General features: G+C 44.8%; 1 protein-coding gene across 7 annotated transcripts in view; it reads left to right on the forward strand.

Moving 5' to 3' along the window:
• Positions 1–19076, forward strand: part of GALNT3 (polypeptide N-acetylgalactosaminyltransferase 3) — a 169646-nt gene that overhangs the window by 98729 nt on the left and 51841 nt on the right. For all 7 annotated transcript variants that reach the window (XR_004539467.1, XM_033944662.1, XM_033944657.1 and 4 more), the window contains 2 exons: positions 10178–10378; positions 11829–11960. Coding sequence is in view for 6 of the 7 variants with exons in the window: in XM_033944662.1 (XP_033800553.1) it covers positions 10178–10378; positions 11829–11960 (333 nt within the window). In the remaining variant the exon portion in view is untranslated. The remainder of the gene's footprint in view (positions 1–10177; positions 10379–11828; positions 11961–19076) is intronic.

Raw genomic sequence — 19076 nt, forward strand, 5'->3', positions numbered from 1 at the left:
CATTAACTGCTCTTACCAAATCCACATCTTTTAGCAATGTATTCCAGAGCTTAACTATTCTCTGAGTGAAAAAAAATTCTATAACTTTGAGTGTCCCCTAGTCTTTGTAAATCTTGATGCAGTAAAAAATTTATTCACTTGCACCTGTTCTACACCACTCAGGATTTTGTAGACTTCAATCTATCTCCCCTCAGCCATCTCTTTTCCAAGCTAAAGAGCCCTAACCTCTTTAGTCTTTCCTCATATGAGAGGAGTTCCATCTCCTTTATCATCTTGTTCGCTCTTCTTTTAACCTTTTCTAGTGCCGCTATTTATTTTTCAAGATAAGGAGACAAGAACTGAATGCAGTACTCAAGATGAGGTCGCACCATTGAACAATACAGAGACATAATAACTTTCTTTATCCCAGGACAACTCATCTGATAAATCCAAATGCCTTTATTCATTCAAAATTCATAAAATGACTCTACGACCCGACATACACATGTTTCGGCCCAAACGGCCTGCCTCAGGAGTCTACAAGTATGTACATGGGCATAAATACATAAATAACATACATAATATTCATATAGAGCATATATTTAAATATATAAATGACGACAAAGAATAAAAACTATATGTAAACATTATAATTAAAACAAAAGGGAGGGCGCTAGTGAGTCAGCTAAGAGATGGCAGCATAGCTTTAGAGCTCCGGCCGCACTTTATAAAAATCAATATAATCGCCCTATTTTACCACGCCTTTCACTGAAGTGCTTACCATAGAGGCATTTCAAAAGTAAGAAAAAGACATAAGCCTGAACCACTGTCTCCTAAAAAATTGTCGGAAGAGCCTAAAGATGACGACAATCCTCAGGCCATCATGGCCGAACTTAGGCCCTCAGATCCATGCTTGCGGATGTGGGGATCGATGTCACGGAAATCAAATCGGAACTCGCCGATATGAGGGAGGATGTTACACAATTCCAACAAAGATTACAGGCGGTTGAGGACAAACAATCTGTACAGCAGATGACTATTAAAGACATGCAAACCCAAATCAAAAAAATAGCCACATTGGAGTGGGAACTTGAGGAGACGAACTTGCGCTCTCGCCGAAATAATTTAAGAATTATGGGCATACCTGAAGGTACAGAATCTGCCAATATGGTTAAATATCTGGAGACTTTTATTCCAAAAATTCTGGACTACCAGTTCGAAAAACCCTTAGAAATTGATAGAGTGCATAGTCCCTTCTCGCCCGCTAACCAATGCACGTTACCCACGCCCGATTGTACTTTGCTTACTTTGCTTCAGCCAAATACCTGAAATCATGGCTCGGGCGAAGGCGAAATATCCTCTGAAGCTGGATGGCTATAACATATTGTTCATACCTGATCTGAGTAAACAGACGGCTCAACTCCGGAAACAGATGCTAGCCTATTGACCTAAACTGAAGAAGCTTAACGCCAAGTACGGTATGATGTACCCCGTGAGAATGAGAATAACCCTAAATAATTCCACCAGAGATTTCACGGACCCTGTGGCGCTCGCAGATTTTATTGAGGAGATGAGACCATCTGCCATTGATGAGGTGTAACCGTTGATCATATGTGCTTCGTACTTATATTTGACTGTTCATTTGCTGCGGTACTGCAAAGATCTACAATACTTGTCTTTACTTCAACTATCTTCATTGACTGTTTGATAATGTAACTGTGTCACTCAATATTCTCACTGGAATTACGGTGCTCTTTTACATTGGGATTATTGGCACTTGGTTGGATTGTTTATTTGGTTTTTCGCTGGGAGCCAGCCCGGAGAGGCACGCGAGCACCGCTCTGCCCCTCCCCTGAGCCAGCGGGGCTACAGTTAAGGATTTCTGCGCTAACGCGCCTTTGTTAAGCGTCCATTGTGTTCGTCTTCACCTTCTACAGCCCTCTTGCCCACTACCGACTGCCAGCTAAGTTTCCCTCACTAAGGCCTACCTATCAAGACCTCCGCTTTACTCGGATGTCCAAGCTATAATTGCCCGTTTTTCAACACACTTGTAACTGTTAGAAGCATCAGTAAGCACTAGAAGCATAAATATCTATTAGAGACATAAGTAACTGTCAGAGGCAAGCCCAACTGTTAAGATGCATGAGTAATTGTTAGATAATGTTAATATGCATGAGGAACCGCCAGATGCACGCGCAATTATTAGACGCTCGTACTAGGACTTCCTTTGAACATTATCCATCCGGGTCCTCCTAAAGAACCCACCTAACAGCCAAGTATAATTGTTAGATGTACAAATACTGTAACTGTTAACTGCATGTATAACAGTTAGTTGCATGCATAATTCTTAGACGCTTGTGTAACTGCTAGACACATGTGCAACTAGTTAGTCGCATGCATTAGTCACATGTGTTAGTTGCTTTAATTAGTCGCATGGGTCAATTGCATGTGTTAGTTATATTAGCTAGTCGCAGGTATAACTATTAGATGCAAGGGCAATTATTAGTTGCTTGTACCTGGACCTCTTAAGAATTACATCCACCTAGGTCATCTAACTAGGACTTCTTGAGAACTATCTCCTCCCGGGTCATTTAATAACAAAAAAAAAAAATAATAAATTTATAAATCATTAACCAACATTGCACTCCCCTACCAACCATACAAACCCATAAAGCAAGAATACTAGGGAAACCAATACAACCTCTGCATTAGGAAGAATCAATATATCCCACAATCATGAATCTCTTACAGATCTTATTGATCTACCTGATAAGCGGCATTCCTTCCCCTCCATTTCCCTGTTCAGCAGCATTTTTTCCCCTTCCCCCACTTCCCTGTGCAGTGGCCCTCCCCCTCCATTTCCCTTTCAGCAGCATTTTTCCCCTCCCCCTCCATTTCACTGTGCAGGAGCAGGATTTCTCCTTCCCCCTAATCTTCCCGCAGTCTGGCTGACTCCCTTGCCAGAGTTATTTTTCAGTTTAAAGGTGCCGCCGCGGCTCCTCTAATGATCCCCGCCTGCATCGGAAGTCTTCTCTGAAGCAGGTGCGGCTCGTGACAGGAGCCGCGGTGGCACCTGTAAACTAAAAAATAACTCCGGCAAGGGAGCCGGCCAACTGGCAGTTCAATTCGGAGCTTCAGTCTGCCCTGCTCCCTGCGTGCCTTGCCGTATTGTAGTTTTTAGTTGAAAGAAGTCCGATGCAGGTGGGGATCGTGAGAGGAGCCACTGCCGCATCTTTCAACTTAAAAATACAATACGGCAAGGCGAGCAGGGAGCAGGCCAGACCGAACAACAGGATGAAAAACAACCTTAAACAGAACCCATTCCATGTCATTCCATGCAGTACCTTGAGATTCAGCATCACTCTAGCCCCTACCAGCAGCCAATATATAATATAATAAAACGGTAGCCGTGCATGCGCACTCCTACTTGCGGGGCCCTACAGCGCACAGAAAACGGAACACGCAGGAGGGAGTGCGTATGCGCGACTAGCGTTTTATTATATTATTTGGCCAAAAGGAAAGAGTTTTACCTCATGCAAAATTGTCATTTTCTTTAATAACATTAACTATTTTTTCTGAGGCCCTCCAAGTACCTTTATGTCCAAAATGTGTCCCTGCAAAGGGTTTGAGTTTGAGAGCACTGATTTACATGTTCCACCATGACAAGTTGGTGCTGCACCCTCATCCAAAGTTCTTTCCAAAGGTTGTCACTGATTTTAATCGCAATATTGTTCATCCAGTATTTTCTCCTAACCCTCATTCTCATCTTGGTGAAATGACTCTTCATACTCAGGACTGCAAATGAGCATTGGCTTACTATTTGCAAAGGATTAAATCACATAGACCTCCCCAGCTCTTTGTCTCTCTTGATCCTAACAAGTTGAGGTTTCCTGACTCCAAGAGATCGATTTCCAGTTGGTTGACTGCTTGCATCTCATTCTATTATGCTCAGACTGGGCTGAAATTGGAGAGTCAGGACACAGCCCATAAAATTCGAGCTATGGCAGCTTCAGTAGCTTTTCTTCGCTGTACTCCTATTTGATGAAATCTACAAAGCTGCTGCTTAGTCCTCGGTTCATACCTTCAGTTCACATTATTGTCTGGAATCTTATTCCAGATGGGGTGGGCACTTCAGCCACGCAATGTTACAAAATTTATTTTCTTTAAAGGCCAACTCTCCCACCATCCCATTCTGGTTAGCTTGGAGGTCACCCACATGTGAGAGTATGCTGCCTGCTTGCCCTGGGATAAAGCACAGTTACTTACTGTAACAGGTGTTGTTTAGGGACAGCAGGCAGATATTCTCACAAGCCTCTCACCTCCCCTGGTTGGCTTCTTAGCTGGCTTACTGAACTGAGGAGCTGCATGCCTACATTGGGCGGGAAGGTACTTGCACATGCGCGATACGGTCAGTCATGAATTTTCTAAAGTTCTTAAAGTGCCAGTGCACTCGTACAGCTGTCCATACCAGGGCTCCATGAATTACGTCACCCACAGGTGAGAATATCTTCCTGCTGTCCCTGGATAACACCTATTATGGTAAGTAACTGTGCTGTGAGACATTCTAGACAGTAGGGTTATTTCCCTTTAACCGCATAGCTGCAGAAGGAATCCACTCTGGATTTTTCATTCTGTGTCCAGACTATTTCACTGATCAGTTTAGCGCTCTCTACAGTTTTTTCCTTCTGCCATCATGGTTGCAGTTATGTGTGTTCTGCTCTCCCCATTTTCTTATTTTTAATTCAGTGTAATTCTGTTCCCTTTTTGGGTAGTTCAGTGCTTCGAATAATTTTGAAACTCTGCCTGCTTGTATATTCACAGACTTTAGTCAAGCTGACAGGTCGATCCCACTTGGGTACCTGTTAGCCAGCTTGCATAGTTTTCTCCAGAGCTCAGGGCCATCCCTGAAGTGGTCTCACCTCATGTTAAGCAGGGGTCGAGTTCAGGCTGTTGGGTGCCCTTAGGAGGCTCAGCGGTGTCTCACAGGGGGCTGGCTCTATCGTAGTGCCTCTGCCCATCTCTTTGCACATCCAGTGGTCTGCAGGGGTGGAGGTGTAGTCAGACAAGGGAGTCTGGCTAGCAGCCCAAAGATCAACTTGGTGAAGCAATCCCAGCTTTATGGCAGTGTTTTTAATCATCCAGCTTCAGTGTGAGAGAGCTGGAAGCAGGCTTGCAGCACTTCTATCTGATCTCAGGTCACAGTGAGTAAACCAGACTGTCAACGTGTGTGGCGAAGTCAGGGGAAGTCTAAAAAGTGGGGTTTTGGAGGTTTCTGTGTTCCCCTCTGTGCCCTCTCCTGAAAATTCTAAAATCGCCAGTTTTTAAGTTCAGAAAAGTTTAAAAAACACAATTTTGGCATGAATTTAGTGCTAGTGGCCATCTTGGATTTTTAGCAATCTCTTTTTTTTTCTTCAGCTTCTTGTGCTCTCAAAACTTTGTTTTTGTCCTGGAAAACAGCTGGGATGGAGTCCTTGGGCTCTGCTAATGCAAATTCATGACAAGATTGTGCAAAATTTATGCTTTTAGAGCGTTCTTGTGTTGCATGCCATGTGGCAAGGCTGGGGGGTTGGAGGGCAGTGGTGCCCAAATTAAATTCTCCCTTGCTGCAACAAGCACTAAAAAGCTCGGCCTGCCTGGCGGGGTGGCTGTTACTGTTTTGGGGGATTAGCATTGCTAAATCGCCAGAATGCGGAGCTTCCTCAGCCCAAGAATTGCAAGTGTAAATCATCTAAGGGTGACTCTATGCTCCAAGAGCCAGACACTTTCTCCAAATTCATGAAACTTTTGTGGTCCAAAGTTTCAGTAAAATGTTTTCCCCCTGACAGATCTCAGTCCTCCTCTGCAGCGTTTCTGAGTGAAGTGGTGCCTTTGAGCAAGTCCTCTCCTCCTTCTGATACGGCTTTTCCGCTGTCTAAACCTGATCTGGGGGACACAGATGCTGATGATTCCCTTATTATCCCTTGTTTGCACCTGGAATAGGTGACCAGGAGTCCTGCGCTGGATCGGTGGATCCTTCTGGGACCGTAGATTCTGTGGATGATTCTACTATTTTGTGATTATTTAAGCTTGTGATGCTGATAGATCTCATTTGAGTCTTTGCAGGAATTGAAGTTAGTCTGTCAGCCAGTTCTATCCACCTCATCTTCTTTGCTTTGTGGTGTGCGCTCGCAGTCGGCTACCTTTCCCTGGCACCCTGACATGTTTTCTGGTTTCGGAGCAGTTTCTCTTTGGAAGGTCCTTTTAAAGATTGATTGGGCTAAGTCACGCTCCTATCTTGTGGCATAGGAGTGTCAGCAGCTTCTGGTGCAGCCCTGAGTGGGATTCCTTGGTTGTGCAGGTGACTAAGTGCACCTCTGCCCAGTGAGGGTGGTATAGTATTGAAGGATATACAGGACCGCAGGGTGGATGTTATCCTCTGGAAACTTTTTGAGGCTGCTACTTTAGGTATTAGAGCTGCTGTAGCGATGTCGTTCGTAGCATGAGCCTGTTTCTCTCACCTACGCACCCTGGAAAGTGAGGCAGCGGATCCCCCTCCTCCACTTCTGATGGCCAGGACAGATTGCATGGTAGATACGTTGTAAGATATCCCGAAAGTCCTGGCTAAAGTGTCGACATACTCCATCTCTGCCCGCCAGATATTATGGGTTCACCAAAGGGCTGATAATTCCACCTCTGGCTAGGCTGTCTTTCAAGGGGCAGATATTGTTTGGCAAAGGCTTGGATAACCTCATGGATTCGGTGATGGACCATTGTCCTAAAACTGCCTGATGGCCAACCTCAACCCACCAGGGTGCTGGTCGTTCTAATTTTCATGGCTCATGGCATTCCAGACAGTATGTGAATGCCACATCACAGAGAGATTCCCAGAACTACCGACACAGATATGCAGGCTACCGTCGCATTCAGCCAGAAAAACTCAATGATGCCAGGCAGATGGATGTACCGCAGAGCATAGGGGGGCCGGCTCTCCAAATTTCTCCCTGCCTGGATGCACATTACATCCAACCAGTGGGTCTTGGACATTGTTTGGTCGGGTTAGAAGCTGGAATTTGCTCAACTCTGACAGATTGATTCGTGATCATTCCGTCTGGTCACCCAGACAAGGCGCTTCAAGTCTAAGCCCCACCGTTCAGCTCTTGCTGGATATTCAAGCTATAGAGCCGGTGCCTCCCGTGTTCTTGGGCTCTGGCAGATACTCCATATACTTTTTTGTGCCAAAGAAAGGCTCATCAGATTGGAGGCCAGTTCTGTATCTTCAGTATGTGAATGTGGCTGTCAAGATTCCCAGATTCCGAATGGAGACCGTGCATTTGGTCATTGCAACAGTGGTCCCAGAAGAGTTATTGGCATCTATGGATCTCTTGGAAGCGTACCTGCACTTTCCCATTTTTCCAGCCTACCACATGTTTTTCGGTTTCATGCTCTAGAATAGCATTACCAGTTTTCAGCCCTGCCATTTGGGCTGGCAACAGTGTCCTGGACCTTCACCAAGGTGGTGATGGTAGTGGCGGCTCACCTAAGAAAGATGGGTCTCCAGGTTCACCTTAACTTAGATGACTGGCTGATCAGAGCACCCTCTTTGGAAGAGGGGTGCCAAAATGTGAACGCATGCTCCTAGTATTGGAGGAGTTGGGCTGGAGTCAACTTCAGGAAGAGTCATCTTGACACCCACTCAATCACTGGAATATCTGGGTGTTCTCTTCGACACAGCAGCAGGCCGTGTCTATTTACCAGAGACATGCAGGCAGAAGCTATATGCCCAGCTTTCTGCCCCCCTTCAGCAGCCATCTCCTTCGGCATGAGATTATCTTCAGGTTCTGGGATCCATGGTGGTGACGCTGAATGTTGTCTCTTGAGCAAGGGCACATGTGTCCTCTTCATGCATTGCATTGTCTCTGGGCTCTGCACAGGGACGCCTTGCAGGCATGTCTGTCTTGAACTCCGGAAGCCCGAGCAAATATGGACTGGTGGCTTATTCCGAATTCGCTCTGCAAGGGCATACCACTACGCATTTCCTCCTGGGTCGAGGCTGGGGAGCACAGTGCAATCATTGTCCTGTTCGGTGTTTGTTGGACACCCTCTCAGCGGAAGTAGTCATCAACCAGTTGGAGCTCTGGGCTATTCGACTAGCCCTGATGAGATTGCAGAAGACCCTGGAGGGCCAAGCAGTCCAGGTCTTCTACAATGCAGCAGTAGTAGCCTACGTCAATTGCCAGGGCAGGACCAAGAGCACTTCTCTGGCTCAGGAAGCTTGCTTTGCATGTTCTAGCGCTGACATCAGCACATGTGGCGGGAGTAGACAGTATTCAAACTGATTTCTTCAGCAGACAGACGCTGGATCCAGGAGAGTAGGCCCTGTCCCCAGAGGTGTTCCAAGTGATAGTGAGGCATTGGGGACAGCCCTGATTCGACCTCATGGCTACGGCAAGAAACAGGAAAGTGGATTGCTTCTTCTCATACAGGGTCTGATCACCATGGAAGACCTGGTTCACTTTGTGTGGTTCACGGTGTGGTTCTTGAATGTGAAGCCGTAGAACATAAAGGATAATCTGCCCTGGTTGTGGATACTCTGCTGAGGTCTAAGATGTCATGCACGATATCAGCCTGCGCTAAGGCGTGGAAGGCCTTCCAACATTGGTGTGCCCAGGACCAGGTGGATCCTTAGTCAGCTCCGATCTCACAGATTCTCGCCTTTCTGAAGGCTGGTTTGGATAAAGGCATCACGGTGGCATCTGTTCGGGTCCAGGTGACCCGGCTCTCCTGTTTTAGATCCCGGGAGCATCGGACTTCCTTAGCATCTCATCATGATTTCACAAGATTCTTGAAGGGGACTCTTCGTGTATGCCCTCCTGTTACTCATCCATTTCCTTTCTGGGACTTTGATGTAGTGTTGTCTAGCCTTACCAAGGCTCTTTATAAGCCCCCGTGAGAGGCTTCTCTCCTGGATTTCACACTCAAGACAGTTTTTCTGGGTGCCATTACCTCGGCACGCCATGTTTCGGAGCTGCAGGCTTGTTTTGCAGGGACCTTTCCTCCGCATTTCAGAGATGGGGGTTCCTCTTTGGATGGTTCCTTCCTTCCTACCTTAAGGTAGTGTCCGCTTTTCATGTTAATCAGGAAGTCTCTTTGCCTGCCTTTCAACTGACAGGTTCCAAATCACAAGACCGCTTGTTGAAGAAACTGGATGTGCACAGAATTCTTCTGTGATATTTGGAGGTCACCAACGAGTTTCATCTTTCTAACTATCTGTGCTGACTCACTCAGTGAGGCGCTCCTGCTTCCAAAGCCATGATTTCCAGAAGGATCCGTAGGGCCATTTCGTCAGCCTATATTCCTTCAGTGAAATGATCCCCCGTTTCAGTTAAGGCGCATTCTACCAAGAGTGTGGCTTCCTCATGGGCCAAAGCTAGATCTGTCTCTCCTGATGAGATTTGCAGAATGGCCACGTGTTCTCATCTGCACATATTTGTCAAGTTTTACAGAGTGGACATAACAGCAAGACAGGACTCCACGTTTGGGTCTCAGTTTTTTGGGGGACTAGTTTTGTACATCCCTACTGTCTAGAATGTCTCACCTAGTGCACTGGAAAAAAGATATTATGTATTTACCCTGGTAAGCTCTTTTCCCTGCCCTGTTTTTACTGCACCTGCTTACAGTTTTCAGTCTATGCTTCTCCAAGCTGATTCTTGGATATCTGTTAGACCCGAGGGCTGGGAAGAATTGTATAGGTTTCAATTTATTGGGGAGTAGTTCCAAGCTCCTCTGAAGCCTGTGTTGGCAGTTTCTGGTACTGTGTAGTTATGTTTAAGTAGAACATGTGTTTAAGCCTGTTCTACTTCACGTGGATCGGATGGCTCTCTGTTCTTGGGTACTAACTGTAGAGGGCGCTAAACTGATCAGTGAAGTAGACCAGAGGCAGAATGAAAAATCCAGAGTGGATTCCTTATGCAGCCTTGCGATTTAAAGGGAAATAACCCTACTGTCTAGAATGTCTCACCTATCTACTGGAAAAGAGCTTACTAGGGTAAGTATATAATCACTTTGTCTAATATGTTGCCTGGCCTGAAACTTTAATATTCTGTAGCAAGAGTTATTTGTTTGCAGAATAAAAAGTGTTTTTTCTTCTTTGGGCCATTATTTCTACAACTAAGTAGGGCAAGTGCAGAAAAGTACTAATAGTATGTATGAATGTTAACAGGTGTGGCAGTGTGGCGGACAGCTAGAAATCCTTCCGTGCTCTGTGGTTGGTCATGTATTTCGCAGCAAGAGCCCTCACACTTTCCCAAAAGGTACTCGGGTCATTGCTCGTAATCAGGTTCGCCTGGCGGATGTCTGGATGGATGAATACAAGAATATATTTTACCGGAGAAATCAAGAGGCAGCAACAATAGTGAAAGAGGTACATGCTGCTACAAGATGAATTGAAATATATTTAGTATGAAAGAGTACCTTTTTCCATGGAAAAGTAATGTTAAGCTCACAGTTCTTTGACTTTATTATAAACTAACAAAAGCCAAGATAAATGGGCTCAGAATTTATAATTTTAAGAAATTTAAAATCTTACACCTTGATATTTTGATTTTTTTTTTTCTTTTCTAATTCCCCTATTCTTTCTTCAAAAGAAATGGATTTTGTTTAGAGCAACAGAAATACCAGGTGTTTTAAAAAAATTCAGGGGAAGATTCTCAAAAATAAAATGTGCCTTTAACGTGCTTGCTAAACTGGTTCTAACTAAACCGGGGAGGGGCCAAAGGCTCTGTGGGCCCAGACACCTAAAGCTCCATAAGACACACTTTTTCCACCCCCAAAAAAGGGGTGGAAAAGTGGGTGCGCCTTATGAAGCGAATACACCTCGCCCCCCCCCCCCCCCGGTACTTTTTTAAACTGGTGGTGGTACAGCACGGTCTCCTGCTGGATGGATGCCTTTCGTTGCAGAGCATTGCACAACGCAGGAACGCGACCTTTGCGCTTCCTGCCTGGTCCTGTGCTGCTCCGTGATTGACTGAGGTCATTGAGAACTGACCTCAGCCAATCATGGAGCAGTGTGGGACCAGGCAGGAAGCGCAAAGGTCGCGCTCCTGCGTTGTGTGATGCTCTGCAACAAAAGGCAGCCATCCAGAAGGAAACCACGCTGGACCACCGCCAGTTTAAAAAGGTACGGAGGAGGGGGGGCTGTTGGCTTCTTTGGACTGCGGGCGAGCTGTAGGCCCCTTCCTGGCACATCCCAGGATGCACCAGGAAAGGGAAGGCCTGTCATTTTGTAAGAGGTGGGCCTGCTAGCTAGAGCACATAGGCATCCCTCCAGCTAGACTTACTAAATAAAATAGGAAGAGGCCGGGGGTGTCATCCGGAGCACATGAGGAGTTGGGGGGAGGGGTTGGGTTGGGTGATAGGAGAGCGTGGGCATCTCTCCCGCTGTGGGGGTGTTTGTGTAGAATCAGGGGCATGGAAGGAAATGTCGAGATGAGGTTGGGCAACAGCAGGAGAGTGGACGTCTCTCCCACTGCCAGGGGTGAGTGTTGGGAGTGATTGGGCATCTCTTCTGCTTATCTTTGATTTGGGTTTTGTTTTGTTTTTTAATGCGGGTGTATTCTGCGCATGTGCTGATCGCTACCACCAGTGACTCATCTCAAGTAAATTTAGCGAGCCTATGCTCCATGAACCTCAATTGCATGCACTGTTTTTGGATAATGACTCGCTTTTTTAAAATCATTGCAAGAACGGCTTTGACAGCGGCCTGTCATTTTTTTACCATGAAGCTTTGAGAATCTTTCTTTCAAATCAGCTGAAAATGTTAGACATTAATGTTCTAAGCCAATAGGATAATATGTTTACATTTGTTTCATTAGAGATCATTTGGGGACATCTCAAAGAGACTCAATTTAAGACAACAGCTGCAGTGTAAAAATTTTACTTGGTACTTAACCAATATTTATCCTGAACTATATGTTCCAGATTTGAATCCTCTGATGTATGGTGAAGTGAGTATATGTATCTTATATTTAATTGTACTGTATAATTACATAAACAGAAATCTAAAGAAATGATGACATAAAATAATTACAATAAAAACCATCAACTTCTAGTATATTCAGAAACTGGCTGTGATTTTTGTAATATTAACTGCACAGATCTAATGCCAAGTATAAATGTTCTGCAATTGTGTGGTGCAGTGATTAGAGCTACAGCCTCGGCACTCTGAGGTTGTGGATTCGAATCCCGCATTGCTCCTTGTGACCCTGGGCAAGTTACTAAATCCCCATTGCCCCAGGTATATTAAATAGAATGGGAACCCACTGGGACAGTTAGGGAAAAATGCTTGCGTACCTGAATAATTTGTAATCCGCATAAAATTGTAGGATATGTGGAATATAATTTTTTATTTTTATTTTTTTAAAAAGCAATTCTCACGATGAGGACTGTCTTAGGTAATCATGAAAAATAATGCATAGAAGAAGCCTTTGGCCTCAATTAATAGCAGAAGGATAGAGCTGAGTTAGGTCACTTAAGGATGTGACTGCTAGAAAATCATGGTGGTGGTCAACTACCAGTGAGGGCAGGGATCATGAAAAGCCCTGTATTTTATATTACTATGCAAGCCTTGGCCCAAGCTGATGATGGCTCTGACAGTCATCAGGCTTCTACTCTGTACTGTCGACCCAAAATTAACACAGGTTTTTGAAAATTACATTACATTGGTGATTTCTATTCCGCCAATACCTTGCGGTTCAAGGCGGATTACATAAGTTTTCAGGAGGTTAGAAGAATTGTGACATAGCATAAGAGTTACAAGAATCGTGGCATGGCATAAGAAAAGTCATAAGAGTTACACAAGAATTACCAAAGATTTGTCGAGATCTTGAAGTGATAAATGTTGGGTAATTAGAAGCATATTAGAGTTTGTTGGGTAATTAGAAGCATATTAGAGTATGTTAAGGGTATGGAATGGGTTGGTGGGGTTTGGGTAGGAAATGGTCGTGTTAAATAGGTTTTATGTATTTTTTTGAAGAGTAGGGTTTTAGTTTCTTTCTTGAAGGTTTTGTAGTCTGTGGTCGAGGACAGCAGAGTGGTGATTTGTCTGTCCAGTTTGGCTGCTTTGGTGGCTATTAGGTTGTCATATAGTTTTTTTTTGTTTGACATTTTTGGATGGTGGTTGTGTGAATAGTGAGTGGGTTCTTCTGTGCCTGGTTGAGGAGGATTGAGTTAGTCGGTTGTTCCAGTTGGTTGGGCTTTCTCCATTAATAGCCTTGAATAGTAGGCAGTAGAATTTGAAGTGTACTCTTGCTTGAATTGGGAGCCAGTGTGAGTCATGGTATGCTTCTGTGATGTGGTCATATTTTTTCAATGAGTAGATGAGTCTTAGGGCTGTATTTTATATTGTTTGTAATTGTTTTATCATGGTTGCTGGGCATGGGAGGTATAGTACGTTGCAGTAGTCTATACCAAAAGTTGGAATTGTTTCTTGTGGAAGAATTTTCAGATTTGTCTTAGATTTCTCATGGTCACGAATGATGCTTTTATTACTTTGTTGATTTGTGGTTGCATGGTACAGCCTCTGTCAATTAGTACTCCCAGAAGTTTTAGTATGGGTTGGATGGGTTATGAGATCGAGTTTATTACTAGATTTGTTAAGGTAGGAGTTTTACTGTTTTCCAGGAGGATGAAGTTTGTTTTGTCAGGGTTAAGTTTTAGTATGTGCTCTGTCATCCAGCAAATAGTTTTAATTGCTATCCTGTAGCAGAAGGTACACACCTTATTTTTATACAAGCTGTAGTCTTTTCCAAAGAGTTAATCTAAAAGGTTCTCGATCAGAGATCATCCCTCCATTCACCTTAAAAAAAATTTTTCCTGCTTTGGCCCATTTATACACTCTCTTATCCTAAAGAACCTTAACACCGGTTTAGTACCACTGTCATGAAAAACTGCCACAATTTTTCCAATAATAAAGAATCATAAATCTAGCCCCGAGGATGCCTCAAATTATTGCCCCATCGCTAACATTCCATTCTTAGCCAAACCAACAGAAAGATTAGTATTTGATCAACTATCAGACTTCGTCGAATCAACCAATGTATTACACCCAAACCAGACAGGGTTCAGGAAAAATCACAATACAGAGTACTCACTGATCGGTCTGACCACAAATATACTCTACCACTTAGACCATCATAACTCCCTCATCCTCTTCTTCTTAGACCTGTCAGCAGCATTTGACACTATCGATCATGCCTTACTCCTTGATAGACTAAAAACTATAGGTGTTTGTGATCAAATACTAGAATGGTTCATCTTTCTAATCGATCATCCATATTAATTTCAATAACATGACATCAAAGTCTTATGCTCTCAATTATGGTATTCCCCAAGGATCCATTCTATCCCCATTATTGTTTAACATTTTTCTATCACCCCTTTCACATATGCTGATGACATTCAACTTTCACATCCCCTAAATCCAGAAAATACAGAGGAAATATTTGAGATCAACAAAAAACTTGAGACAATCAAAGACTGGCTTAATTCCAACAAGCTAGCTCTAAATATACAAAAAACAAAAGCTTTACTTTTCCCATGGAAAAAGGAAATAATCTTGAGTATTCCTTTCACTCTTGATAACATTCATCTAGATTTAGTAACATATTTAAAAATACTTGGTGTCATTATTGACGATAAATTCTCCTATCATGAATACATAAGTAATACCATTAAATTTTGCTTCTATAGGTTACACATGATTCGCTCGATCTCTAAGTTTCTCGAGCCAAAATCATTAAACATTCTAATCCATTCCCTAATTATCACTAAACTTGATTACTGCAATTCATTATTAATAAACATCACACAAAAAGAAAAGAAGCGCCTTCAAATAATACAGAACACAGCCATCAAACTCATTCACAACGATAAAAAATATGATCGTTACTCCTTTTCTAATCAACTCACACTGACTTCCAATCAACCATCGTATCATCTTTAAAACATTACTCTCAGTATTTAAAACCCTTTCCACCAATGAACCACAATTTATTAATAGAATGCTTATTCCTTATAATACACTGCACTCTCTCCGATCTACTAACCAAAAGCTCAGAGTCCGTTCCTTGAAAGTTATCGGAACTCGATGGCATGATATGCTGAGGAAAGTAAGATCCTCATTTCGCCAAAAATATTTTGCCGTCCTCGTCCAATCCATCATCCTCTCCAAACTTGACTACTGCAATGCCATTTACTTATGCCTAACAAAAAAAAGTCTTCAAAGTCTCCAGCTTATCCAGAATACTGCAGCCAAGTTGATCTTTGCAAAATGAAAATCTGACCATGTCTCCCCACTCCTGTCCAAACTTCACTGGTTTCCAGTGATTTTCAGAATCCATTTCAAATGCTCCTGCCTGGCTTTTAAGATCATTCATGGCATCCTTCCTCCCCTATCATTTAACTCCTCGAGTCCTGACTCCACCAGACCGCCCAAAGGTATAAACTATCCTTCCCCTCTCTATGCGGTATTCTCTATGCAGGTAAACTGGGAAAATCTCTAATATTCAAAATCACAGATCTCTGGAATGACCTTACGATCCCGTTGCGGAACCTGGGCTCTCTCCAACTATTCCGCAAGCAACTGAAAAGTTGGCTCTTCTCTAACATGTAATTCTATTTTCCCCCTTACTCTTCCATTCTATATATAAGCTTATGTAAACCTTTTCCTTTCTCTTCTTATATTTTAAGTTCTTGTAAACCGTGCCGAGCTCCACTTCCGTGGAGAGGGTGCGGTATATAAACTTAAAGTTTAGTTTAATAGTGCTGCCCGATTCAGGAAAAAAAATTTTGATTCGATTCAGCCTATTGAATTGGTTTTTCGATTCAATTCGATTTTCCTTCCCAATTGGGTGTTCTTTTCAAACATCTTGGTGGGTTTATTTTATAGCCTCTTCACCCACTTTGCCTTCTCCTAACCACATGGTGCTGTGGTGTAAACAAAATCAACAAACAAAAAAGACTTTTCCTCTCTCTGTTAAATCCTAGCTCACGTTTGCGGTCTAACACCAGCTCTGGCAGGCTACACGTTTCAAATCTGACATATTGTAATCACAAAACAGAAAATAAAATTATTTTTCCTACCTTTTGTTGTCTGGTCATTATTCAAATCTTGTTGGTCCCAGGCTCTGGGTCTTCTGATAACTTGCTTGCCAGGGTCCCCTTCTTTCTTCTTTCTCCGTGCTAACCATCCACCTGCCATCTCTGTCCTTTGGCATCTTTCCTTTTTTTCGTCTCCCTCCCTCCTTTTCTTAACTACCTTTTCATCCAGCATCTCTCTCTCTTTCCCCACCACCCTAGGGTCCACCATCTCTCCCTTTCTTATCTCAACTACACTCCTATCCAGTATCTCTATCCCCTCCCACACCATCCCTTGTGTCCAACTTCTCTCCCTTTCTGTTCCTTCCCTCCCTAAATCCCATTGTCCATCATCTCTCTTCTTCTCCTCTATTTTTAGACCCATTATTTCTTCCCCCCCCCAAAGTCCAGCATATGCACATCTCTTTGAACCCCCCTTCCCTCCCTCCCTCCATGTAGAAACATAGAAAAAGTTCTACACCAGGGCCCCCTCTCTTGAAGGCCTGCCTGTCCCCCCCTTGAAGGCCTGCCTGTCCCCCCCCCTTGAAGGCCTGCCTGTCCCCCCCCTTGAAGGCCTGCCTGTCCCCCCCCCCTTGAAGGCCTGCCTGTCCCCCCCCTTGAAGGCCTGCCTGTCCCCCCCCCTTGAAGGCCTGCCTGTCCCCCCCCCCTTGAAGGCCTGCCTGTCCCCCCCCCTTGAAGGCCTGCCTGTCCCCCCCCTTGAAGGCCTGCCTGTCCCCCCCCCTTGAAGGCCTGCCTGTCCCCCCCCTTGAAGGCCTGCCTGTCCCCCCCTTGAAGGCCTGCCTGTCCCCCCCCCTTGAAGGCCTGCCTGTCCCCCCCCTTGAAGGCCTGCCTGTCCCCCCCCCCCTTGAAGGCCTGCCTGTCCCCCCCCCCTTGAAGGCCTGCCTGTCCCCCCCCCCTTGAAGGCCTGCCTGTCCCCCCCTTGAAGGCCTGCCTGTCCCCCCCCTTGAAGGCCTGCCTGTCCCCCCCCTTGAAGGCCTGCCTGTCCCCCCCTTGAAGGCCTGCCTGTCCCCCCCTTGAAGGCCTGCCTGTCCCCCCTTGAAGGCCTGCCTGTCCCCCCCCCTTGAAGGCCTGCCTGTCCCCCCCCCTTGAAGGCCTGCCTGTCCCCCCTTAAGACCTGCCTCACCCTCCCCTTGAAGGCTTGCCTACCTGTTTCCCCCCCCCCCCCGAAAGCCTGCAAATTCCCCCTGGCCTCCTACTGGTGTCCAGCTTCCCCCTGACCTTCCTGCATGGTTTACCTTTGAAGAACATTCTGCATCAGAGGAGGGGCGGGACCGCGACAGAGGAAACAGCTCCGAAGCTGTTTGCAAACATCGCTAACACCACGATCTTCTGTGCAGGATGCTCTTCAAAGGTAAACTGGTGCGGGGAAGCCAGACGCCAAGGGGGGAGGGGGAACGGATGCCGGGGGGGTACTGGACAGCAGCACTTCGCAACTGACCCTCCCCCCTTGCCCTCTAAAGCAGGTGCGGCAGCAGCCGGCCAACAAGAGCAGCGCTGCCGCTCCTGCTTTAGGGGGCGAGGGGGGAGGGTCAGCCGAATCGGGAAGCCGATTTTTTGTAATTTTAAATCGATTCGAATTGATTCACCCGAAGTGAATCGGTGAACCGATTCGAATCGTGAATCGGTGAACCGATTCGAATCGTGAATCAGGCAGCACTAGTTCTCGGTGATGGCCCCGCAACTTTGGAACACTTTGCTTCAATATATAAGAGAGGAAAAGGATCTTAGCCGTTTTAAAAATAACTTAAAAGGTTTTCTTTTTAAAGATTTTAAATTTTACTTAAATCTTAAAGTAGGTACCCTCCAGGTTTATACTACTCTCTCCCTTATGTTTTTTCCATCTATGGTTCTTTTTTTAACTCTAAAACACTGAATTGTAACTTCATCCCTCCATTCCTTGTATATCGATTAGTCTGTAAGTCTGTCGGTCTACCTATTTTTAAATTTTAAATGGTATGTCTAAATGTATGTTTACTTTTATTATTGTGATTCGCTTAGCAAATTTGAATAAGTGATTCATCAAATTAAAACTTGAAACTTGAACTTGAAAACTTAAAGTTCCTATCTCTTCTATTTGAGAAAACTATTGGAACCAGAAACTTAGCAGAATCGGTTAACAAGTATGTTGGTAATTTTGTGATGGGATAAATTCTTATTTTTGCCTTATTGCAGTTTTTTTAAAGTATTAATTACCATATATACTCGAATATAAGCTAAGATTTTTGAGCCAAAAAATTGGCCCAAAATGGGGGTCTTGGCTTAAATTCAGGTCAGTGGCCACCCACCGGGCCTGCCATAAGACCTGGTGGGCTAGGACAGAATGGTCCCACCTGCATCCTGTCCCGGTCGATTCTTGCAACTTTTACTTCCCTCCCACATCCCTCCCCTGCATACAGTTAAAATTCATGGTGGTCCAGCAGTGGGCTGGGGCAGGATATATCCCTCCTTCCTCCTGCCCATGGCAGCCAATCGCTAGCAGCTGTACAGGAAGACCACTCGTACTCTGGTTCACCGCTGGACCATCGGGAATTTTAAAAGTTTGTAAGTGAGGCAGGAGGGAGGTAAAAGTTTTTAACAGTCAGCTGTGACAGGAGGCAGGAGGGATCCTTCCTTTCCCGGGGTACTGCTGGACCACCAGGTCTTATGGCAGGCCTAACTGGGGCCTACAAGGTATCGGGAGGGAAGGAGGGAAAAGGGGACAGGGCACATGACAGAGAGAGAGGGGGGACAAGGTACAGAGCCGGGCAGGATACAGAGCAAGGCAGGAAGGGGAGCAGGACAGGGTATAGAGCTGGGTAGGAAGGGAGGGGGCTGGGTGCAAAGCCTGGCAGGGTACTTGAATATTAATCCCCCAGTTTATATTTGAGTCAACCTTTTTTTCCTCTGTTTATATTTGGGTGAGTTTATATTTGAGGATATATGGTGTATATTTGTTACTGAACAGTTTGATTCTTTTTGCTTTTTTC

Source organism: Geotrypetes seraphini, chromosome 5 (genome assembly GCF_902459505.1).
Source record: "Geotrypetes seraphini chromosome 5, aGeoSer1.1, whole genome shotgun sequence".
Taxonomy (NCBI): Eukaryota; Metazoa; Chordata; class Amphibia; order Gymnophiona; family Dermophiidae; genus Geotrypetes; species Geotrypetes seraphini.